General features: G+C 38.6%; 1 protein-coding gene across 1 annotated transcript in view; it reads left to right on the top strand.

The window, feature by feature from the left end:
• The window catches only part of ARL6IP6 (ADP ribosylation factor like GTPase 6 interacting protein 6), a 37,711-nt gene extending 34,948 nt beyond the window's left edge, over positions 1-2,763 (top strand). Inside the window, exon 4 of the mRNA XM_060107243.1 lies at positions 1,843-2,763. Coding sequence (XP_059963226.1) covers positions 1,843-1,936 — 94 coding nt within the window. The 3' untranslated portion in view covers positions 1,937-2,763. The remainder of the gene's footprint in view (positions 1-1,842) is intronic.
• The last annotated feature ends 22,821 nt before the right edge of the window (positions 2,764-25,584 follow it).

Below are 25,584 nucleotides of genomic sequence, written 5' to 3' on the forward strand. Positions count from 1 at the left end.
TGGTTTGTGACGGTCACTAAGCATTTGAGCTTGTATATCTCAGTAAAGTTCAATTATATCAACATTGTAGTTATTATAATTTCCTAAAGTTCAGTAAACTGTACTTTAGAGATTCTTCTATTTTTGTGGGAACGCAGGGTCTCAAACTAGTAGAAGAGAACAATTAACTCCTGAAATTCTGTTCCATGATTAACTTTGTTAGTATGAATTTAAATGTTCTCAGGTCAGTATTATTATTATTATTATTATTTTTTTTTTTTTTTTTTGCTGTACGCGGGCCTCTCACTGCTGTGGCCTCTCCCGTTGCGGAGCACAGGCTCCGGACACACAGGCTCCGCGGCCATGGCTCGCGGGCCCAGCCGCTCCGCGGCATGTGGGATCTTCCGGGATAGGGGCACGAACCCGTGTCCCCTGCATCGGCAGGCGGACTCTCAACCACTGCGCCACCAGGGAAGCCCAGTATTATTATTTTTTACAGTGAATGATAATGCTGATAGTTATGATTAGATTTCTTTTCACTAATCAATTTTTGGAGGAATTCTTTTTTTTTTTAAAGGAGCAAAGCATTTAGTGTATCTATTTTATTTTACCGTACAGTAGGTAATACAGCTAGGTAGATTAGCCCTTAATGGCACATGAGAAGCATCTTAAACTAGTCCCAGTTGAGTAAGATTGAGTGGAGAGAGTAAATAATAACTCCCATGGACCAGAACAGGGGGCCATCAGGATACATCAGAGTCTTCTGTAGTCTCAGGTGAATGCAACGGGGTTGTTCTTCAAAGAGAGTATCTTCTTTACTCTCTGCCACTGATCTTACTGGACTGGAAATCATTATAATGAGGTGTCTTCAGATGTTAATTTTGATCTAAGTACTTCCCTGGCTTTGATCTGTGCTTAGGAAAGAAGAGGACAAGGGGAATGATAACCCTCTCAGCCCAGGGCCCTTATTACTTATGACTTCCATTCTTACTACTGCTGGTGTGTACCTCCTCATATGTCCTTGATTTGGATTGCTCCCGTGAGAAGATTCTCTTCTGCCTCTGACACCAATTGGACCCTACCTTCTATTCTTTTTAGCATGTCTCATCCTTATTAGGATAAGCAAAGAGTATTACTGCAATACAATTAGTGCAAGGAGTGTTAAGAAAATATAGTAAAATAAGTAAAATTGCTACTTGATAGAGGGAACAAATGTCACATGAGCTATTTGGCGCTCATAGTAACAATTAAACAGTGTCTTTGCTGACACCTAGGAACTCATTGAAAGCCACTTAAGTAACCTATTAAGTTGAGAACTGAAATGTCTATAAAAGACATAATCTGATTTGTGACTCACATATGGACAAGTGCTGTTTTTAGTGCTCAAAGAAAAAGTAGAATTCCTTCATGTAATCTAAAAAAATGGTACAAACAGGACAAATACTTGAAATAATATGTATTTTAAGTTATAAGTGAGTACAAGAGAGTGGGGAAACACAATGCTAATTTAAATGAAAGAACATGCTTGTAATGTAACAAGATATGTACCTTAGAATTAGGTGATGGTACACACATGTGATTATGAGGCACAGTAAAGAAGTTATAGGGATCAAACTGAGCATTTTACTCTAAGTAATGAAATTGAAAAAATTATATTTGATAACCAAGACTTATATTTGACAGCTTGAGATCTATTACTAATTCTGAAGATGTCTGATACTCTTTTTTAACTTGTATATTAATGTATAAAAGATATTTGGGAAACATGTTTCCAGATTGTAAGCATATTCGGTAAAAACTGATGGTGTTTTTGTTATACCAAATTACATTTTCCTTTTCTCGTTTGTTTTTTTCTCCCTCTAGGAAACTGACTGGACATTCTTTCCACATGGGCTATAGTATGGCAATTTTGAATGGCATTGTAGCTGCTCTTACTGTAGCTTGGTGCCTCATGTAAACCCACACTGAAGCAATATTCTTGACAAAACTTAGTCATGATTGCTTTGTAATAACAGGGAAGAACATCATTGCCTACTCAGAAGACCAAGAAACCTGCTGCTCATTATGTGCTTCAGATACACGTCATATCATCATCATTATGGAGGACTTTTTAAGCATCGTTCTAGAGCCTAGGCATTGGGAATATCTACGTGTTAAGTTTCAAGTAATGCTTAAAAGTGTAAGATGTTTACCTCATCTTTTTACTTTTGTATGCATTGTCCTTATAAGTTGTAGAAAACATTTTAATGGAACTCAAACCCGAAAACTTGGATGCAGAACATCCTGTGTCAATGCCTGCCTTTCCATGTATATGTATATACTACATTTTTGCTAAGAAATACTGATAGTACTGTTTTAGAAATATTTCTTATTTATTCATTATATTAGTAAAGCAAACAATGCCTACTACTTTGACATTTTACAGAAGCTACTTTTAAATCAGAATATTTAGTTTTCGATATATAGAAGGTGCAGTTATATTTTTTAATGGGCTATGGTTCTTTATGTGTTTTTTTACATATTTTCCTACTATATCTTGAATTTGTATGTTTTTAAATTGTTACATCTAGGCAAATGTAAATGTTATTTTTTAGCTCGTGCAAACCTTAATACCTACCATTTTTAATAAGTATTTTGTCTTTTAAGAAAAGCACACTGGCCTGAGTTTAAAACTAAGTAAACTTATTTAAAAAAAAACAACAAAAAAAAAAAGAAAAAAGTTTAATTATTTAAGCCATGAAAATATTCAGGAAATTTAAAGCTATTCACTATTTCCATTTTCACAATTGCAAATACTTACCATGGTGTATATATGATTACTTCAACAAAACTGATATTATCTTGTTTTTAATAAATATAAACCTGAAGTTTTTATGTTTAGAAATGCTTGAACTAGTTTGTTTTTCATCTCCAAAATTTGGTTACCAAAATAGAAAAGGTATTTTGATACAGTGTGTACATGTATAATTGTTTAATGTATAGTTTCCTTATTTTCCTATTTAAATGTTCTTTTGTAATTGTGCTGCTCTGTTTTTTCATGTAATTAAGCCTTAATTGTTCCCACTTCCTTTCTAAATACCTGTTTAGAATACTCACTTCAATTCTAGAAAGATGGACTATTTTAAATACTGTTTTCCCTGGCCACAGAAAAACCTACATTAGGATAGCATTGTGTAGCAAAACTGCTTATTCAGGCCAAATGGGAAATGAGTATCTGCAGTGTGTTCCTGTTATCTGCTGATTGTTGTTACTGAGTAAATGATTTAATAATGTTTCTAAAAGTCTTAACATTTTTTTACTATTCAAAAACCTTTTATTGGAAATGCCAAATGCTGCTCTAATTTAAATTATCTGAAGTGTTTAGATTAATATGGGAGGAGGTATAAGATATACATACATACATATACACAAATCCCATGGCTTAAGTATTCCTTCCAGAGCGTTTGTCATATGAACCTATTTTCACTTCCTACCTTCCTCGCCCAACCTCCTCCTTTCCCCCAACCTTGACTCTAAAGGGCTCTTCTCTCCACCTCCCAAGTCGTCCCCCCTCCCCCACCCCATCATCCAATTTGGATAGTTTCTTCCAGATCTTTGTGTCTTATGACTAAGAAAAATATAGTAGACCCTTTACATGTAAATATCTGTAAGACATATCTATATATAATATAGATATATATCTGTAAGATACTTCTTCTGGAACTCTCTTTTGGACTAGCGCTCCTCTTTCTTGGGAAATTTCTCTCTCCAGTCTAACATAGAATCCAGATATAAACTATCCTGCTTCATTAGCAGAGTGATTGAGGATAAGTACCTAACCAAAGCTGGGCCAATTCTAGTTTCTTATCTTTTCTGGCCACAGTGATTGCAACAGGAATAGAGACATGACTTAAATTAGGCCAGTCCCTTCCCAGGATTTTTCAAGTTGAAATTAAGGTAAATTAAGCTGGGAAGATACAAGCCCAGGAGATGCTGGCAGCCAGGGTTTAGCCAAACTCAGTGGGAAAGAATAGGGTTGACACTGAAGCTACTGATGACATTCCAGTAGTCCCTGAAGCCCAGTGGTGACCCTGCCATTCTTGAAATTTGCTTTTCTCACAGTTTTGAAAGCTGCAAGTCCAAGAATAGGGTGCCAGCATGGTTGGGTTCTAGTGAAGATAGCTGTCTTCTCATTGTATCCTACTTGGGTGGGGAGAGAGAGGGCTAGCTCTCTTCCTCCTAGAAAGATTCTAATCCCACCATGGGGGCTTTACCATGCATTACCTAATTACCTCCCAAAGGCCTCACCTCCTAATACCATCCTGTGAGGAGTTAGTTTCAACAAATGAATTTGGTGGGATTTGGGGGGCACAAACATGCAGTCCATAACAATATCCAGTACCAAAAGTGGGGTCTTTGAAAAGATAAGATAGACTTGGACTTCGCTGTTGGTGCAGTGGTTAAGAATCCACCTGGCAGTGCAGGAGACACGGGTTCAAGCCCTGGTCTGGGAAGATCCCACATGCTGCGGAGCAACTAAGTCCCTGCACCACAACTATGGATGCATGCGCTCTAGAGCCCATGAGCCACAACTACTGAACCTGCGTGCCACAACTACTGAAGCCTGCGTGCCTAGAGCCTGTGCCCTGCAACGAGAAGCCACTGCAATGAGAAGCCCGCACACCACAACGTAGTGTAGCCCCCGCTCGCCGCAACTAGAGAAAGCCCACGCTCAGCATCAAAGACCCAACACAGCCAAAAATAAAAATAAATTAATAAATTAAAAATAATTTTTTTCAGGTTCTAAAACACCAAGATAATTACTTATTTTTTTAAAAAAAGGACAGACTTCCAGTAAAACAGATCTTAAAAGAGATTTTTCCATATTTGTCCATTTTTCCATTTGTTTACTTCATTATATCAGGACCCTATGTTGCAAGCAACATATACCATCTGACTAACTTAAGGAAAAGGAATTTATTGGAAGGATACCCAGTGACTCTCAGAACTGGTAGGCAGGAATCAAAAAAGTATTAGAGGGTCAAGGAGGAGGAAGCAAGGGGACTGTTAGCGGGAAAGCCTGGTCAGGATGATAAAATGAATCCTTGTCATTTGTTCTTTTTCCTTGCAAGATCAGCTCAAGGTTCAGACAGCATCAAAAGTCAGTTGTTGGATAAAAATATACACTACATCCAGAAAGACCCGAACTTTATTTTTTTTTAATTAATTAATTTTTATTGATGTATAGTTGATTTACAATATTAGTTTCAGGTATAAAACATAGTGATTCAAAATTTTTTATAGATTATACTCCATTTAAAGTTATGAAATATTGGCTGTATTCCCTGTGCTGCACAATATATCCTTGTGGCTTATTTTATACAAAGTAATTTGCACCTCTTAATCCCCTACTCCTATCCCTATCTTGCCACTCCCTGCTACCCTCTCCCCATTGGTAACCACTAGTTTGTTCTCTGTATCTATGAGTCTTCTTCTTCCTGTTATATTCATTTATTTATGTTTTAGATTCCACAAATAAATGATAACATACAGTATTTGTCTTTCTTCGTGTGAGTTATTTCACTAAACATAATACCCTCCAGGTCCATCCATGTTGTTGCAAATGGCAAAATTCCATTCCTTTTTGTGGCTGAGTATTCCATTTATATATATATATATATATATATATATATATATATATATATATATATATGTATGTATGTATGTATGTAAAACACTTCTTTATCCATTCATCCATTGATGGACACCTGGGTTGCTTCCATATCTTGACAATTTTAAATAATGCTACTGTGAACATTAGGGTGCATTTACCTTTTTGAATTAGTGTTTTTGTTTTCTTTGCATATATACCCAGGAGTGGAATTGCTGGATCATATATGGTAGTTTTAGTTTTTCGAGAAACCGCTGTACTGTTTTCCACAGTGGCTGTACCAGTTTACATTCCCACCAACAGTGTACTAGGATTCCCTTTTCTCTACACCCTTGTATTTGTTATTTGTGTTCTTTTTGATGGTAGTCATTCTGACAGGTGTGAGGTGGTATCTCGTGGTTTTGATTTGTATTTCTCTAATGATTAGCAATAATAAGCATCCTTTCATTTGCCTGTTGGCCATCTGTATATATTTTTTGGAAAAATGTCTATTCAGTTCTTCTGCCCCCCACTTTTTTAAGATCTTTATTGGAGTATAATTGCTTTACTGAGTTGTGTTTCTGCTGTGTAACAAAGTGAATCAGCCATATGTATACATATATCCCCATATCCACTCCCTCTTGCATCTCCCTCCCACCCTCCCTATCCCACCTCTAGGTGGTCACAAAGCACCGAGCTGATCTCCCTGTGCTATGAAGCTGCTTCCCACTAGCTAGCTATTTTACATTTGGTAGTGTATATATATGTCAATGCTACTCTCTCACTTCGTCCCAGCTTACCCTTACCCCTCCCCATGTCCTCAAGTCCATTCTCTACGTCTGCATCTTTATTCCTGTCCTGCCCCTAGGTTCATCAGAATCATTTTCTTTTTTTTAGATTCCATATATATGTGTTAACATACGGTATTTGTTTTTCTCTTTCTGACTTAACTTCACTCTGTATGACAAAGACCCCAACTTTAAATGTGTCTCAACTGGCTTTATACCAAAGTCTTCAATAGATTATTCCAATGTTCAGAAACAGCAGCTAATGGGAATTCCCTGGCGGTCCAGTGGTTAGGACTCAGTGCTTTCACTGCTGGGGCCCAGGTTCGATCCCTGGTAGGGGAACTAAGATCCCACAAGCCACACGGCGTGGCAAAAAAAAAAAACAACAAAAACAAAACAAAACAAAAAAAAACCCAGCAGCTGATAAGCGATAGGTTAACAAAACAATAATTAAGTACATTATCTGACCTCTTCTGTGTAGTAAGTTTTTTTGACTAGAGCAGTGTTGTGTGAGAATCCATGATAATGTATACACTATTCAGTAAATCCATAAATGATGGTGCTGCTAGAAGTATCACAGACAAGAAAAGCAAATCTAAGACCATAATATGTCTACCAATGAGGACAAAACTGCTAAAATGTTACCCCTTCTAATGCAGTTAGTTGGCTACCAGGTCGCAGGGCTGACCCCCCAATATATGATACCATAAAAGGGCTCTTGGTAAAGTGGGGATATGGGGTTGAAGATGGGGAGGGGATGTGAGAGTAGCTAGGAAAGCCTCTGAAAGTGCAGTTCTATCTGTAGACTCCATCCTTGCCATCCTGGCACTTTGTTTATCCTCCCATTAAGTACTGGCTTGACAGAAGGAGACTAACATTTACAGAATATGTTATCTTGTCTACCTGATTATTCAGAGTTTCTTTCACAGTGAGGGCTTTGCTGTGAGCATTAACATAGCTCAGACGTATTCTCACATTCTGGATCCATTTTAAGAGATCCATCTGTATACCCCTTCCCAACCTTTCTTAAGTTGGCACCAGTTCTTTTCTAAGCCCCTGACAATCCAGCCAAACTGCTAGTTCATGCTCCATGAATATGCATAATCCTTTTTTCACAGCATATCTCTTCAGGCCAAGGAGACAACAATATTAACTGCTTGAAGTTCTACTCCCTAGGAGGATTTTCCTTCCCTGTTCTTCACTGCCACCCATTAACAGGGGGTTTAATGCCCTCTACCACCTCATTTTTGACTGGTAGTAACATAATATCCGAACCACCTATGAGTCAAGCTTGGGTTTTTTTCCAAATCAGTCAGTTATCCATAAGGAACTCTCATGAGGCCATAGTTTTGAGTTGAATGAAAAGAAGCCGTGTGACAGGAGAACACATACTGGGAATGTGATCATACAACTACTCAGGCCTTTAGGACTAGTTCTGAATGATGGAATTCAAAATAGGGCCTAAGTCAGTAGTTCTCAACTGAGGGCAATTTTGCCTTCCAGGGGCAAAATTTATCAATTTAGCTAAATATTGAGCAGTGTTTAGAGACATTTTTTATTGTCATAATCGGGGGATGCCACTGGCAGCTAGTTGATAGAGGCCAGAGATGCTGCTGAACATCTGTAATGCCTGGGACAGCTCCCCACTAGAAAGGATAATCAGCCAAAACGTCAGTAGTGCCAAGGTTGAGAAACCATGATCTATATTCATGACTAAGTGAATCAGATAATATCTGGTTCAGAATGGATAGCTGGAGTCATAGGGTATTTGGAGTTCAAGATCAGGTGTTCATTCTCGAAAAAGGCCAAACACAAAGAGCCTATTTCTCAGAAGGAAGTTATTAGCCTAAGAGAACTTGTCTCTGTGCCAGAACCCCATGGACCTCTGATTGGCAAGGTCTGTCACAGACACCAGTCATTAACTACTATGGCCTTGTATATTATTAAAGATTCCACACATGATACTACTCCTGGTCAAAGAATTCAGTTCATAAAAAAAACCTACCCACAAAACATTTTCTTCCTATCTCCATATGCTGCCTATTGTGCTCAAGGGAGAAATGCTTCCACAGATGTTATGTACAACAATGCTATTGTTGAATTGGAAGCTGAGGACATATTTGGCCATTTAAACTTCCTTAAGCATTGGGCACACAGGCAAAATGGATGTTAAGGTACTGACTGGAGTCACTGAGAACCCACCAAGGGGAAACTGAGCTACTGCTACACAACGGGAGCCAGGAGGAGTATGGAAAAAACCCCAAAGGCCCCGAGTTGCTTCCTTGTTAGACTCTCATATTAAGTTAGTGGAATATCACAACAGCCTTACACAGGTAGAGCCTCAAATCCCTCAAGAATGAGGTTTTGGTCACGCCACTGGATTGAAAACCTACACCTGTTGAGAGTTCTGGATGAAAGCAAGGGAAAATGAAATAGATATGAGACAAAGTAATACCAGCTAGGTATTATTTTGGGTCTCACAACCAGTTTCAAAAACAAAAAGCTAGAGCCTTCCGCCGTATTTCTTTCTTTCCTGTGGCATGTGTGTACTTTAACTAACTTCCTTTTTTATTTTTTTTCTTTGTTTCTCCCATTATTGTATGAAAGATTTTGACAATGGCTATAACTACAATGCAGGGCATTGTTTGCAGAATATATTGTGATGGGATTACTGTAGGATTGGGGAGGAATGGACATTCCCTGCGATCCTGGATATGGAACTAAATATAGTAACCTATGAGACTTTTAATTGTCTTCCTGTGAAGAAAGATCAGTGTATTCTGAATTGAACGAGGAATGGTTGTACATTATGGTAGATGAGAAATTTTTTGAAGGGTAATCATGTGAAGTAGTGAGTATGTGTATATTGGGCAGGAAAAGGAGTGGACTTTAGTGGGTATTTTGTCATTTATTGACTACTAAACCCCAAAACCCATTTTTACTTTGGGAGAATGTGAGTGTCTTTTAGAAGGCAAGGCTCCATGTTGTATTAGAAAAGGCTAAGAGAGTAGATATTTTCTTTCTCCCAAACTGATTGCTAATATGTAACCTTGGTGTCACAAATTGTACTGCTCCTGCCTGAGTTTTGAGTTGTGAATGGATGGCATCATAACTAACAGAAAACTTAGAATTCATTCATAGTTGTGCCATTCTGTGGCATTGGCAATGGTTTCTAGCAGTGTTCTGCTGTGATTGGGCCAGTAATAGAATCCTCATCAGGCTGTTTTGATGCATAACTTTTGCTGTCTCTGCTACCAGGCTTTCCTTGATTTCTGTCATTTTATGATCCTGGTTTTCTGATCTTTTCTTCAATTCTGTGAGCTACTCCCTAACCTTAAAATAAAATTATTTTCTTCCTAGCCAGCTAAAATTAGATTCTGATGTTTAAAATCAAGTACTGAGAATTCATATATCTACTTTCCATCACTGCCTGTCCATGAAGCTTCTTGAAAAAACTTTGTTCCACCATGATTTCAGCCACCTAGACTCATTTCTTTTACTAATTTAAAAAATTATCATATGCTATCCAGCCTTATTATTTTATAATGACTCATCTTCCTAAAGAGTCTTTTAGACTCTTTTTAAATGTATATAGTACTTAGGCTGAAGCTTACATACAGCAGGTGCTCAGTAATTGTGCATGACATGTTTTGAACACAATTTGTGCATAGAATTACAAAGTGGTAAAGGAAAAAATTTTTTTAATTTTGGAAGAAATAACTTCAGATCTTACATATCTTACAAATACATGAATTGACAATAAGAAAACTCACTACAAACAACATAAATAAGTGTTCCTTATACTAGTACAAATATCTTTTTATACAATGCTAAATTTTTTTCAAAAATACAAAGGAAGGTAATAGGAATGTATAAATAGCATGATATTTGAAATAAAACATACCCTTGGATTTCCTTTAGGTCTTACAATTTGCAGTGACATAGGACTAAGCAGACAAGTGGTATAATTAAAGGAAAATCAGAATGCAATTAGATTTTCTTAAATTCATGTATCAGAACCAGCCTCCACAGTAAATTAGTCTTAAATATTAAGTCACTGGGATAAAGACCTGAATTGTACAGAACTACAGGTCACTTCTCTGAGTAAAGAAGTATCTATCCAGCAACGTAAGATGGTTAGTCAACCATCAGTGCTTAGAATGATAATGTTTTTACTTATAATCTGAAAAAGTTGTATACAACAAAACACCCAAATTTATGACACTAAACTCCCCTAGATACTGGAATTTGGAAAAACTCTACACGAACAGCCCAGAAAGATGTACAAGGGGGCAGAAAAATGACAGATGTTTAACAGTGGACACCCTGGTAACATGGCGGGGGGGGGGGGATCCAATGTGTTCATAAAGGACCACCAGGAAAAGTGTTAGAAACAAATTGAAATACATACTTTGAGCTAAAGTAGTCTCTGCTACTCAAGAAAAAGAAATGTTTCAAATCCATGCTGAAAAGATGGACCAAAATTTTAAGTTTAAGAGCATGTTTTGGGGGGCGGTCTGAAGGGGGAGTAGTCACTAGTGGTTTATTAAAACATCATAAAAGAAATGAATAGGGATACACCAGAAATACAGCTACACGTGGAACAACTCCTACAGAACACCTACTGAACGCTGGCAGAAGACCCCAGACCTCCCAAAAGGCAAGAAACTCCCCACAAACCTGGGTAGGGCAAAGCGGAGAGATTCCCGCACAGAGGATCGGTGCCGAGCGGCACTCACCAGCCCGAGAGGCTTGTCTGCTTGCCCGCCGGGGCGGGCAGTGCGGGAAGCTGAGGCTCGGGCTTCGGTCAGAGCGCAGGGAGAGGACTGGGGCTGGCGGCGAGAACTCAGCCTGAAGGGGGCTAATGTGCCACAGCTAGCCGGGAGGGAGTCTGGGAAAACTCTGGAGCTGCCAAAGAGGCAAGAGACTTTTTCTTCCCTCTTGGTTTCCTGGTGCGTGAGGAGAGGGGATTAAGAGCGCTGCATAAAGGGGCTCCACAGACGGGCGCGAGTCGCGGCTGAAAGCGCGGAGCCCAGTGACGGGCGTGGGACGCTGGGGCTGCTGCTGCCGCCGCCAAGAAGCCTGTGTGCGAGCGCAGGTCACTGTCCACACCGCCCTTCCAGGAGCCTGTGCAGCCCGCCACTGCCGGGGTCCCGGGATCCAGGGGTGGCTTCCCTGGGAGAACGCACGGCGCGCCTCGGGCTGGTGCAACGTCACGCTGACCTCTGCCGCTGCAGGCTCGCCCCGCACTCTGTGCCCCTCCCTTCCTCCCAGCCTGAGTGAGCCAGAGTCCCCGAAGAGGCTGCTCCTTTAACCCTGTCCTGTCTGAGCGAAGCACAGACACCCTCCGGCGACCTACACGCAGAGGCGGGGCCAAATCCAAAGCTGAGACCCAGGAGCTGTGAGAACAAAGAAGAGAAAGGGAAACCTCTCCCAGCAGCCTCAGAAGCAATGGATTAAAGCTCCACAATCAGGGCCTCCCTGGTGGCGCAGTGGTTGAGAGTCCGCCTGCCGATGCAGGGGATATGGGTTCGTGCCCCGATCTGGGAGGATCCCATATGCCGCGGAGCGGCTGGGCCCGTGAGCCATGGCCGCTGGGCCTGCGCATCCGGAGCCTGTGCTCCGCAACGGGAGAGGCCACAACAGTGAGAGGCCCGCATACCGCAAAAAGAAAAAAAAAAAAAAAAAAAAGCTCCACAATCAACTTGATGTACCCTGCATCTGTGGAATACATGAATAGACAACAAATCATCCCAAATTGAGGAGCCAGGAGTCAGTGCTGTGCCTCTGAGGTGGGAGAGCCAACTTCAGGACACTGGTCCACAAGAGACCTCCCAGCTCCACATAATATCAAATGGCGAAAATCTTCCAGAGATCTCCATCTCAACACCAGCACCCAGCTTCACTCAACGACCAGCAAGCTACAGTGCTGGACACCCTATCTATGCCTAACAACTAGCAAGATAGGAGCACAACGCCACCCATTAGCAGAGAGGTGGCCTAAAATCATAAAAAGTCCGCAGACACCCCAAAACACACCACCAGACATGGACCTGCCCACCAAAAAGACAAGATCCAGCCTCATCCACCAGAACACAGGCACTAGTCCCCTCCACCAGGAAGCCTACACAACCCACTAAACCAACCTTAGCCACTGGGGACAGACACCAAAAACAACGGGAACTACAAACATGCAGCCTGCAAAAAGGAGACCCCAAACACAGTAACATAAGCAAAATGAGAAGACAGAAAAACACACAGCAGGAGAAGGAGCAAGATAAAAACCCACCAGACCTAACAAATGAAGAGGTAATAGGCAGTCTACCTGAAAAAGAATTCAGAATAATGATGGTAAAGATGATCCAAGATTCTATTTCCAAGATCCAAAATCTTGGAAATAGAAGAGACAAAATGCAAGAAACAGTTAACAAGGACCTAGAAGAACTAAAGATGAATCAAGCATCGATTAAAAACACAATAAATGAAATAAAAAATACTCTAGATGGGATCAATAGCAGAATAACTGAGGCAGAAGAACAGATAACTGAGGTGGAAGATAAAATAGTGGAAATAACTGCTGCAGAGCAGAAGAAAGAAAAAAGAATGAAAAGAACAGAGGACAGTCTCAGAGACCTCTGGGACAACATTAAACGCACCAACATTCGAATTATAGGGGTTCCAGAAGAAGAAGAGAAAAAGAAAGGGACTGAGAAAATATTTGAAGAGATTATAGCTGAAAACTTCAGCTATATGGGAAAGGAAATAGTTAATCAAGTCCAGGAGGCACAGAGAGTCCCATACAGAATAAATCCAAGGAGAAATACGCCAAGACACATATTAATCAAACTGTCAAAAATTAAACACAAAGAAATCATATTAAAAGCAGCAAGGCAAAAACAACAAATAACACACAAGGGAATCCCCATCAGGATAACAGCTGATCTCTCAGCAGAAACTCTACAAGCCAGAAGGGAGTGGCAGGACATAATTAAAGTGATGAAGGAGAAAAACCTGCAACCAAGATTACTCTACCCAGCAAGGATCTCATTCAGATTTGATGGAGAAATTAAAACCTTTACAGACAAGCAAAAGCTGAGAGAGTTCAGCACCACCAAACCAGCTTTACAACAAATGCTAAAGGAACTTCTCTAGGCAAGAAACACAACAGAAGGAAAAGACCTACAATAACGAACCCAAAACAATTAAGAAAATGGGAATAGGAACATACATATCAATAATTACCTTAAATGTAAATGGACTAAATGCTCCCACCAAAAGACACAGATTGGCTGAATGGATACAAAAACAAGACCCATATATATGCTGTCTACAAGAGACCCACTTCAGACCTAGAGACACATACAGACTGAAAGTAAGGGGATGGAAAAAGATATTCCATGCAAATGGAAACCAAAAGAAAGCTGGAGTAGCAATTCTCATATCAGACAAAATAGACTTTAAAATAAAGACTACTAGAAGGGACAAAGAAGGACACTACATAATGATCAAGGGATCAATCCAAGAAGAAGATATAACAATTGTAAATTTTTATGCACCCAACATAGGAACACCTCAATACATAAGGCAAATACTAAAAGCCATAAAAGGAGAAATCGACAGTAACACAATCATAGTAGGGGACTTTAACACCCCACTTTCACCAATGGACAGATCATCCAAAATGAAAATAAATAAGGAAACACAAGCTTTAAATGATACATTAAACAAGATGGACTTAATTGATATTTATAGGACATTCCATCCAAAAACAACAGAATACACATTTTTCTCAAGTGCTCATGGAACATTCTCCAGGATAGATCGTATCTTGGGTCACAAATCAAGCCTTGGTAAATTTAAGAAAATTGTAATTGTATCAAGTATCTTTTCTGACCACAATGCTCTGAGACTAGATATCAATTACAGGAAAAGAGCTGTAAAAAATACAAACACATGGAGGCTAAGCAATACACTACTTAACAACGAAGTGATCACTGAAGAAATCAAAGAGGAAATGAAAAAATACCTAGAAACAAATGACAATGGAGACATGACAACCCAAAACCTATGGGACGCAGCAAAAGCAGTTCTAAGAGGGAAGTTTATAGCAATACAATCCCACCTTAAGAAACAGGAAACATCTCGAATAAACAACCTAACCTTGCACCTAAAGCAATTAGAGAAAGAATAACAAAAACATCCCAAAGTTAGCAGAAGGAAAGAAATCATAAAAATCAGATCAGAAATAAATGAAAAAGAAATGAAGGAAATGATAGCAAAGATCAATAAAATTAAAAGCTGGTTCTTTGAGAAGATAAACAAAATTGACAAACCATTAGCCAGACTCATCAAGAAAAAAAGGGAGAAGACTCAAATCAGTAGAATTAGAAATGAAAAAGGAGAAGTAACAACTGACAGTGCAGAAATACAAAAGATCATGAGAGATTACTACAGGCAACTGTATGCCAATAAAATGGACAACCTGGAAGAAATGGACAAATTCTTAGAAATGTACAACCTGCCGAGACTGAATCAGGAAGAAATAGAAAATATGAACAGACCAATCACAAGCACTGAAATTGAAACTGTGATAAAAAATCTTCCAACAAACAAAAGCCCAGGACCACATGGCTTCACAGGCGAATTCTATCAAACATTTAGAGAAGAGCTAACACCTATCCTTCTCAAACTCTTCCAAAACATAGCAGAGGGAGGAACACTCCCAAACTCATTCTACGAGGCCACCATCACCTTGATACCAAAACCAGACAAGGATGTCACAAAGAAAGAAAACTACAGGCCAATATCACTGATGAACATAGATGCAAATATCCTCAACAAAATACTAGCAAACAGAATCCAACAGCACATTAAAAGGATCATACACCATGACCAAGTGGGGTTTATTCCAGGAATGCAAGGATTCTTCAATATACGCAAATCAATCAACGTGATACACCATATTAACAAATTGAAGGAGAAAAACCATATGATCATCTCAATAGATGCAGAGAAAGCTTTTGACAAAATTCAACACCCATTTATGATAAAAACCCTGTAGAAAGTAGGCATAGAGGGAACTTTCCTCAACATAATAAAGGCCATATATGACAAACCCACAGCCAGCATCGTCCTCAATGGTGAAAAACTGAAACCATTTCCACTAATATCAGGAACAAGACAAGGTTGCCCACTCTCACCACTCTTATTCAACTTAGTTTTGGAGGTTTTTGCCACAGCAATCAGAGAAGAAAAGGAAATAAAAGGAATCCAAATGGGAAAAGAAGAAGTAAAGCTGTCACTGTTTGCAGATGACATGATACTATACATAGAGAATCCTAAAGATGCTACCAGAAAAGTACTAGAGCTAATCAATGAATTTGGTAAAGTTGCAGGATACAAAATTAATGCACAGAAATCTCTGGCATTCCTATATACTAATGATGAAAAATCTGAAAGTGAAATCAAGAAAACACTCCCATTTACCATTGCAACAAAAAGAATAAAATATCTAGGAATAAACCTACCTAAGGAGACAAAAGACCTGTATGCAGAAAATTATAAGACACTGATGAAAGAATTTAAAGATGATACAAATAGATGGAGAGATGTACCATGTTCTTGGATTGGAAGAATCAACATTGTGAAAATGACTCTACTACCCAAAGCAATCTACAGATTCAATGCAATCCCTATCAAACTACCACTGGCATTTTTCACAGAACTAGAACAAAAAATTTCACAATTTGTATGGAAACATAAAAGACCCCGAATAGCCAAAGCAATCTTGAGAACGAAAAATGGAGCTGGAGGAATCAGGCTCCCTGACTTCAGACTATACTACAAAGCTACAGTAATCAAGACAGTATGGTACTGGCACAAAAACAGAAAGATAGATCAATGGAACAGGATAGAAAGCCCAGAGATAAACCCACGGACATATGGTCACCTTATCTTTGATAAAGGAGGCAGGAATGTACAGTGGAGAAAGGACAGTCTCTTCAATAAGTGGTGCTGGGAAAACTGGACAGGGACATGTAAAAGTATGAGATTAGATCACTCCCTAACACCATACACAAAAGAAGCTTAAAATGGATTAAAGACCTAAATGTAAGGCCAGAAACTATCAAACTCTTAGAGGAAAACATAGGCAGAACACTCTATGACATAAATCACAGCAAGATCCTTTTGGACCCACCTCCTAGAGAAATGGAAATAAAGACAAAAATAAACACATGGGACCTAATGAAACTTCAAAGCTTTTGCACAGGAAAGGAAACCATAAACAAGACGAAAAGACAACCCTCAGAATGGGAGAAAGTATTTGCAAATGAAGCAACTGACAAAGGATTAATCTCCAAAATTTATAAGCAGCTCAATAACAAAAAAACAAACAACCCAATCCAAAAATGGGCAGAAGACCTAAATAGACATTTATCCACAGAAGATATACAGACTGCCAACAAACACATGAAAGGATGCTCAACATCTTTACTCATTAGAGAAATGCAAATCAAAACTACAATGAGATATCATCTCACACCAGTCAGAATGGCCATCATCAAAAAATCTAGAAACAATAAATGCTGGAGAGGGTGTGGAAAAAAGGGAACACTCTTGCACTGCTGGTGGGAATGTGAATTGGTACAGCCACTACGGAGAACGGTATGGAGGTTCCTTAAAAAACTACAAATAGAACTACCATATGACCCAGCAATCCCACTACTGGGCATATACCCTGAGAAAACCATAATTCAAAAAGTGACATGTACCAAAATGTACCGCAAAAGGGAGGGGATATGGGAACATATGTATATGTATAACTGATTAAATTTGTTATAAAGCAAAAAATTAAAAAAATAAATAAATAAATTTAAAAAAGTGACATGTACCAAAATGTTCATAGCAGCCCTATTTACAATAGCCCGGAGATGGAAACAACCTAAATGTCCATCATCGGATGAATGGGTAAAGAAGATGTGGCACATATATACAATGGAATATTACTCAGCCATAAAAAGAAATGAAACTGAGCTATTTGTAATGAGGTGGATGGACCTAGAGTCTGTCATACAGAGTGAAGTAAGTCAGAAAGAGAAAGACAAATACTGTATGCTGACACATATATATGGAATTTAAGAAAAAAAATGTCATGTAGAACATAGGGGTAAGACAGGAATAAAGACACAGACCTACTAGAGAATGGACTTGAGGATATGGGGAGGGGGAAGGGTAAGCTGTGACAAAGTGAAAGAGCGGCATGGACATATATACACTACCAAACGTAAGGTAGATAGCTAGTGGGAATCAGCCGCATAGCACAGGGAGATCAGCTCGGTGCTTTGTGACCGCCTGGAGGGGTGGGATAGGGAGGGTGGGAGGGAGACGCAAAAGGGAGGGGATATGGGAACATATGTATATGTATAACTGATTAAATTTTTTATAAAGCAAAAAAAAAAGAGTCACCTAATATATAACAAAAGGAAAATGAATTTATGTATCCAGCAGAAATAAATACATAAAGGAATCATGAAAAAAAAAGAAATGAATAGAATTAAAATGGACATGGACAAATTCCCAATATGTATATGAAATAATAAAGGATCCTTAGAGCTTGTAAGTGATAGTGTTAGAAGAAAAATCCTCAGTGCATTGCAAAGTTATGATAGTTTCCACCTATAGATAGTATGACTTAAAAATCTAGATAGCTTTGATAAAAGTTTATAAAACCACAAAAGATGAATGCTGCAGTTTTTGAAGGTGAAATACTTCAGAGATGTAATTAATCTTGTGGGGAGAAAAGGGTTCTGGAAAGTGAGAGCTGTTTTGTGTTACCACTGTGAAAGAGCATTAAACTGAATGAAAATCACTGCCATTTACCCTAACAGCCTTTCCTTTGCAACAAAACTTAATAAAACACAGTTTCCTTGCCACCTCTTCCAGCAACATACTCCCTGTTCCTCCCCCTATTCCCAGAAATCGGCATTGTTTTACAGCTGCTTACATGAAACTAACTGCTGAGATGGGCCCATCCTGGACTCAGTGAACTCATATTTTCCTTCTCTTTAGAGAAGACTGCAAGACCAGCCAGTTAGTGGCTTTGGGTCAGCTCCAGAAAGGACCTGGATATTCAGTTTATACTGTGATATGTCAGGAAAGAGATGAATTCCTAAGACCAATTCAAAGTTAAAATCCTGACTCCCTCCAAACTTTTGCACGTGTTCGCTTTGCTGCTGAAAGCTTAGCCTTTTGTTGTTGTTGTTGTTGTGTACTATCTTTATTGTAAACTCTTACCCAATTATCCTAGTTATTCTGTTGTTCTTAGTACTTTTAATGGCTTTATTGGAGTATAATTGCTTTACAATGGTGTGTTAGTTTCTGCTTTATAACAAAGTGAATCAGCTATACATATACATATGTTCCCATATCTCCTCCCTCTTGCTTCTCCCTCCCACCTGCCCTATCCCCCACCCTTCTATGTGGTCACAAAGCACTGAGCTGATCTCCCTGTGCTATGCAGCTGCTTCCCATTAGCTATCTAGTTTACATTTGATAGTGTATATATGTCAATGCTACTCTCTCACTTCATCCCAGCTTACCGTTCCCCCTTCCTGTGTCCTCAAGTCCATTCTCTATGTCTGTGTCTTTATGCCTGTCCTGCCTCTAGGTTCTTCATAACCTTTTTTTTTTTGATTCCATATATATGTGCTAGCATACGGTATTTATTTTTCTCTTTCTGGCTTCCTTCACTCTGTATGACAGTCTCTAGGTCCATCCACCTCACTACAAATAACTCAATTTCGTTTCTTTTCCTGGCTGAGTAGTATTCCACTGTATATATGTGCCACATCTTCCTTATCCATTCATCTGTTGATGAACACTTAGATTGCTTCCATGTCCTGGCTATTGTAAACAGTGCTGCAATGAACATTGGGGTGCATGACTCTTTTTGAATTATGGTTTTCTCAGGATATATACCCAGTAGTGGGACTGCTGGGTTGTATGGTAGTTCTATTTTTAGTTTTTTAAGGAACCTTCATACTGTTCTCCACAGTGGCTGTATCAATTGACATTCCCATCAATAGTGCAAGAGGGTTCCCTTTTCTTCACACCCTCTCCAGCATTTATTGTTTGTAGATTTTTTGATGATGGCCATTCTGACTGGTATGAGGTGATACCTCACTGTAGTTTTGATTTGCATTTCTCTAACGATTAGTGATGTTGAGCATCCTTACATATGTTTGTTGGCAATCTGTATATCTTCTTTGGAGAAATGTCTATTTAGGTCTTCTGCCCATTTTTGGATTGTGTTGTTGGTCTTTTTGATATTGAGCTGCATGTAAATTTTGGAGATTAATCCTTTGTCAGTTGCTTCATTTGCAAATAATTTCTCCCATTCTGAAGGTTGTCTTTTCGTCTTGTTCATGGTTTCCTTTGCTGTGCAAAAGCTTTTAAGTTTCATTAGATCCCATTTGTTTATTTATTTTTTTATTTCCATTTCTCTAGGAGGTGGGTCAAAAACGATCGTGCTGTGATTTCTGTCATAGAGTGTTCTGCCTATGTTTTCCTCTAAGAGTTTTACAGTGTCTGGCCTTACATTTAGGTCTTTAATCCATTTTGAGTTTATTTTTGTGAATGGTGTTAGGGAGTATTCTAATTTCATTCTTTTACGTGTAGCTGTCTAGTTTTCCCAACACCACTTATTGAAGAGGCTGTTGTTTTTCCATTGTATATTCTTGCCTCCTTTATCAAAGATCAGGTGACCATATGCACGTGGGTTTATCTCTGGGCTTGCTATCCTGCTCCATTGATCTATATTTCTGTTTTTGTGCCAGTACCATACTGTCTTGATTACTATAGCTTTGTAGTATAATCTGAAGTCAGGGAGCTTGATTCCTCCATCTCCGTTTTTCTTTCTCTAGCTTGCTTTAGCTATCCGGGGTCTTTTGTGTTTCTATACAAATTCTGAATTTTTTTGTTCTAGTTCTGTGAAAAATGCCATTGGTAGTTTGATAGGGATTGCATTGAATCTGTAGATTGCTTTGGGTAGTAGAGTCATTTTCACAATGTTGATTCTTCCAATCCAAGAACATGGTATATCTCTCCATCTGTTTCTTTCGTCTTCAATTTCTTTCATCAACATCTTATAGTTTTCTGCATACAGGTCTTCTGTCTCCTTAGGTAGGTTTATTCCTAGGTATTTTATTCTTTTTGTTGCGGTGGTAAATGGGAGTGTTTCCTTATTTTCCCTTTCAGATTTTTCATCATTAGTGTATAGGAATGCAAGAGATTTCTGTGCATTAATTTTGTATCCTGCTACTTTACCAAATTCATTGATTAGCTCCAGTAGTTTTCTGGCAGCATTTTTAGGGTTCTCTATGTATAGTATCATGTCATCTTCAAACAGTGACAGTTTTACTTCTTCCTTTCCGATTTGGATTCCTTTTATTCTTTTCCTTCTCTGATTGCTGTGGCTAAAACTTCCAAAACTATATTGAACAATAGTGGTGAGAGTAGCCAACCTTGTCTTGTTCCTGATCTTAGTGGAAATGGTTTCAGTTTTTCACCATTGAGAATGATGTTGGCTGTGGGTCTGTCATATATGGCTTTTATTATGTTGAGGTAAGTTCCCTCTATGCCTACTTTCTGGAGGGTTTTTATATAAATGGGTGTTGAATTTTGTCGCAAGGTTTTTCTTCATCTTATTGAGATGATCATATGGTTTTTCTCCTTCAATTTGTTAATATGACTTATCACATTGATTGATTTGCGTATATTGAAGAATCCTTGCATTCCTGGGATAAACCCCACTTGATCATGGTGCATTATCCTTTTAATGTGCTGTTGGATTCTGTTGCCAGTATTTTGTTGAGGAGTTTTGCATCTATGTTCATCAGTGATATTGGCCTGTAGTTTTCTTTGTGACATCCTTGTCTGGTTTTGGTATTAGGGTGATGGCAGCCTTGTAGACTGAGTATGGGAGTGTTCCTCCCTCTGCTATATTTTGGAAGAGTTTGAGAAGGATAGGTGTTAGCTCTTCTCTAAATGTTTGACAGAATTCGCCTGTGAAGCTATCTGGTCCTGGGCTTTCGTTTGTTGGAAGATTTTAATCACAGTCTCAATTTCAGTGCTTGTGATTGGTCTGTTTATATTTTCTATTTCTTCCTGGTTCAGTCTTGGAAGGTTGTGCTTTTCTAAGGATTTGTCCATTTCTTCCAGGTTGTCCATTTTATTGGCATATAATTGCTTGTAGTAATCTCTCATGATCCTTTGTATTTCTGCAGTGTCAGTTGTCACTTCTCCTTTTTTATTTCTAATTCTATTGATTTGAGTCTTCTCCCTTTTTTTCTTGATGAGTGTGGCTAATGGTTTATCAATTTTACTTTTTCAAAGAACCAGCTTTTAGTTTTGTTGATCTTTGATCGTTTCTTTCATTTTTCATTTATTTCTGATCTGATGTTTATGACTTCTTTTCTTCTGCTAACTATGGGTTATTTTTGTTTTTCTTTCTCTAATTGCTTTAGGTTTAAGGTCAGCTTGTTTATTTGCGATGTTTCTTGTTTCTTGAGGTAGGGTTGTATTGCTATAAACTTCCCTCTTAGAACTGGTTTTGCTGCATCCCATAGGTTTTGGGTTGTCTTGTTTTTTTTTTTTTCTTTTTGCGGTATGCGGGCCTCTCACTGTTGTGGCCTCTCCCGTTGCGGAGCACAGGCTCCGGATGCACAGGCCCAGCGGCCATGGCTCACAGGCCCAGCTGCTCCGCGGCATATGGGATCCTCCCAGACCGGGGCACGAACCCGTATCCCCTGCATCGGCAGGCGGACTCTTAACCACTGCGCCACCAGGGAGGCCCGGGTTGTCTTGTTTTCATTGTCATTTGTTTCTGCGTATTTTTTGATTTCCTCAGTGATCTCTTGGTTATTAAGTACTGTACTGTTTAGCCTCCAGGCGTTTGTATTTTTTACAGATTTTTTTCCTGTAATTGATATCTAGTCTCATAGCATTGTGGTTGGAAAAGACACTTGGTATGATTTCAATTTTCTTAAATTTACCAAGCCTTGATTTGTGACCCAAGATATGAGAATGTTCCACGAGGACTTGAGAAGAAAGTGTATTCTGTTGTTTTCGGATGGAATGGCCTATAAATATCAATTAAGTCCATATTGTTTAATGTATCTTGCAAAGCCTGTGTTTCCTTATTTATTTTCATTTTGGATGACCTGTCCACTGGTGAAAGTGGGGTATTAAAGTCCCCTACTACAATTGTGTTACTGTCGATTTCCCCTTTTATGGCTGTTAGCATTTGCCTTATGTATTGAGATGCTCCTTGTTGGGTGCATAAATATTTACAATTGTTATATCTTCTTCTTGGATTGATCCCATGATCATTATGTAGTGTCCATCTTTGTCTCTTGTAATAGTCTTTGTTTTAATGTCTATTTTGTCTGATATGAGAATTGGTACTCCAGCTTTCTTTTGATTTCCATTTGCATGGAATATCTTTTTCCATCCCCTCACTTTCAGTCTGTATGTGTCCCTAGGTCTGAAGTGGGTCTCTTGTAGACCGCATATATATGCATCTTGTCTTTGTATCCATTCAACCAGTCTATATTTTTTGGTGGGAACATTTAATCCATTTCCATTTAAGGTAATTATCAATATGTATGTTCCTATTACCATTTTCTTAATTGTTTTGGGTGTGTTGTTGTAGGTCTTTTCCTTCTCTTGTGTTTCCTGCCTAGAGAAGTTCCTTTAGCATTTGTTGTAAAGTTGGTTTAGTGGTGCTAAATTCTCTTAGCTTTTGCTCGTCTGTAAAAGTTTTAATTTCTCCGTCAAATCTGAATGATATCCTTGCTGGGTAGAGTAATCTTGGTTGTAGGTTTTTCCCTTTCATCACTTTAAATATGTCTTGCCACTCCCTTCTGGCTTGCAGAGTTTCTTCTGAAAGATCAGGTGTTAACCTTATGGTGATTCCCTTGCAATTTATTTGTTGCTTTTCCCTTGCTGTTTTTAATATTTTTTTTATTTTGTTTTTGATAGTTTGATTAATATGTGTCTTGGAGTGTTTCTCCTTAGATTTATCCTGTATGGGACTATCTGAGCTTCCTGGACTTGACTATTTCCTTTCCCATGTTAGGGAAGTTTTGAAGTATAATCTCTTCAAATATTTTCACAGTCCCTTTCTTTTTCTCTTCTTCTGGGACCCCTATAATTCTAATGTTGGTGCGTTTAATGTTGTTCCAGAGGTGTCTGAGACTGTCCTCAATTCTTTTCATTCTTTTTTTCTTTATTCTGCTCTGGGGTAGTTATTTCCACTATTTTATCTTCCAGGTCACTTATCCGTTCTTCTGCCTCAGTTATTCTGCTATTGATTGCTTCTTGAGATTTTTAAATTTCATTAATTGTGTTGTTCATCCTTTGTTTGCTCTTTAGTTCTTCTAGGTCTTTGTTAAATGTTTGTTGTATTTTTTCCATTCTATTTCCAAGATTTTGGATCATCTTTACTATCATTACTCTGAATTCTTTTTCAGATAGACCGCCTATTTCCTTTTCGTTTGTTTGGTGTGGTTTGTTTTTAGCTTGCTCCTTCATCTGCTGTGTGTTTCTCTGTCTTCTCATTCTGCTTAACTTACTGTGTTTGGGGTCTCCTTTTTGCAGGTAACAGGTTCATAGTTCCTGTTGATTTTGGTGTCTGCCCCAAGTAGTGAGGTTGGTTCAGTGGGTTGTGAAGGCTTCCTGGTGGAGGGGACTCGTGCCTGTGTTCTGGTGGATGAGGCTGGATCTTGTCTTTCTTGTGGATAGGACCAGGTCCAGTGGTGTGTTTTGGGGAGTCTGTGACCTTATTATTTTTAGGTAGCCTCTCTGCTAATGGTGGGGATGTGTTCCTGTCTTGCTAGTTGTTTGACATAGGGTGTCCAGCACTGTAGCTTGGTGGTCTTTGAGTGGAGCTGGGTCTTAGCACTGAGATGGAGATCTCTGGAAGAGCTTTCACCGTTTGATATTACGTGGAGCTGAGAGGTCTCTGGTGGACCAATGTCCTGAACTCGGCTCTCCCACCTCAGAGGCACAGGACTGACCCCCGGCTGGGGCACCAAAACCCTTTCAGCCACATGGCCAGGTACATGGGGAGTTTCTTGACTTTTGGGAAGTCTGAGGTCTTCTGCCATTGTTCAGTAGGTGTCCTGTAGGAGTTGTTCCACATGTAGATGTATTTTTGTTGTATTTGTTGGGAGGAAGGTGATCTCCACGTCTTACTCCTCCGCCATCTTGAAGGTCTCCCTACCCGCTAGGAACCTGGTCCTCTCAGCTGGGACCTCCTGCCCCAGCTCCCCAAAGCCTCTCTAGCCTTTTTTTTTTTAAAACTATCGTTTTAAATTCTATCAGCATAATTTGTATGTCAAAAGATATAACTTCTTATGTCTGTATTTTAGCTAGATACTGAGAAAGTAATTACTACAACTTCTAGGCAAGTTATAATCATTTATAATTCTTAGTGCTGTACAAATCTGCCTAAGGTGAAAGTCAGTATGCTGAGTCTAAAAGTGTAATCAGAGGATAATTTTCCATTTTGCCTTAAATACAGCTAGTGCTTACACTGTTGGATGTTACAAGTTCCTATTGATATAAAATACCTATTTCATGACATTTATTCTATATCAGTTTTTATATAAAATTGTACTTTCAGATTGTGCAAATTTCCATTTGTATTCAGGTTTGGAGAAACAAATGAGAATTATGCTTTTAAATATCATGTAGGTATCCAATAAGAAACATTTTATAAAATTGATAGAATAAATTGTTTTAAATTAAAGGACCTACTAGAATGAATTTCAGAAAATATTTCTAAAAAACATATCTTGATAAACACATTTTTATACTAAGCCTAATGGCAGGTAGAAATCTACAGCGACAAACAATTAAAATGAATCAGAAGTGTATTTCATAAATCAAAATCATTAATAGTCCTTATTTCTCTGTTTCCCAGTTAGAATTGAATTTTTACTTTGTACAAGTTTTTCAGAAACAGCATCAGTGGTTAAAAGAAAAAAAGCTTATTGTAGTAATATAAACATTTGCATAAAAGGAAAATTAAGCAGTTTTTCATAGAAGAGCATCTTAGATAATTTTTTTTTAATTTTAGTAACTTATTGCTACCCGCAACAGGCAAAGACTCCTCCAACCCAGCAA

Source organism: Mesoplodon densirostris, chromosome 8 (genome assembly GCF_025265405.1).
Source record: "Mesoplodon densirostris isolate mMesDen1 chromosome 8, mMesDen1 primary haplotype, whole genome shotgun sequence".
In the NCBI taxonomy this organism is placed as follows: Eukaryota; Metazoa; Chordata; class Mammalia; order Artiodactyla; family Ziphiidae; genus Mesoplodon; species Mesoplodon densirostris.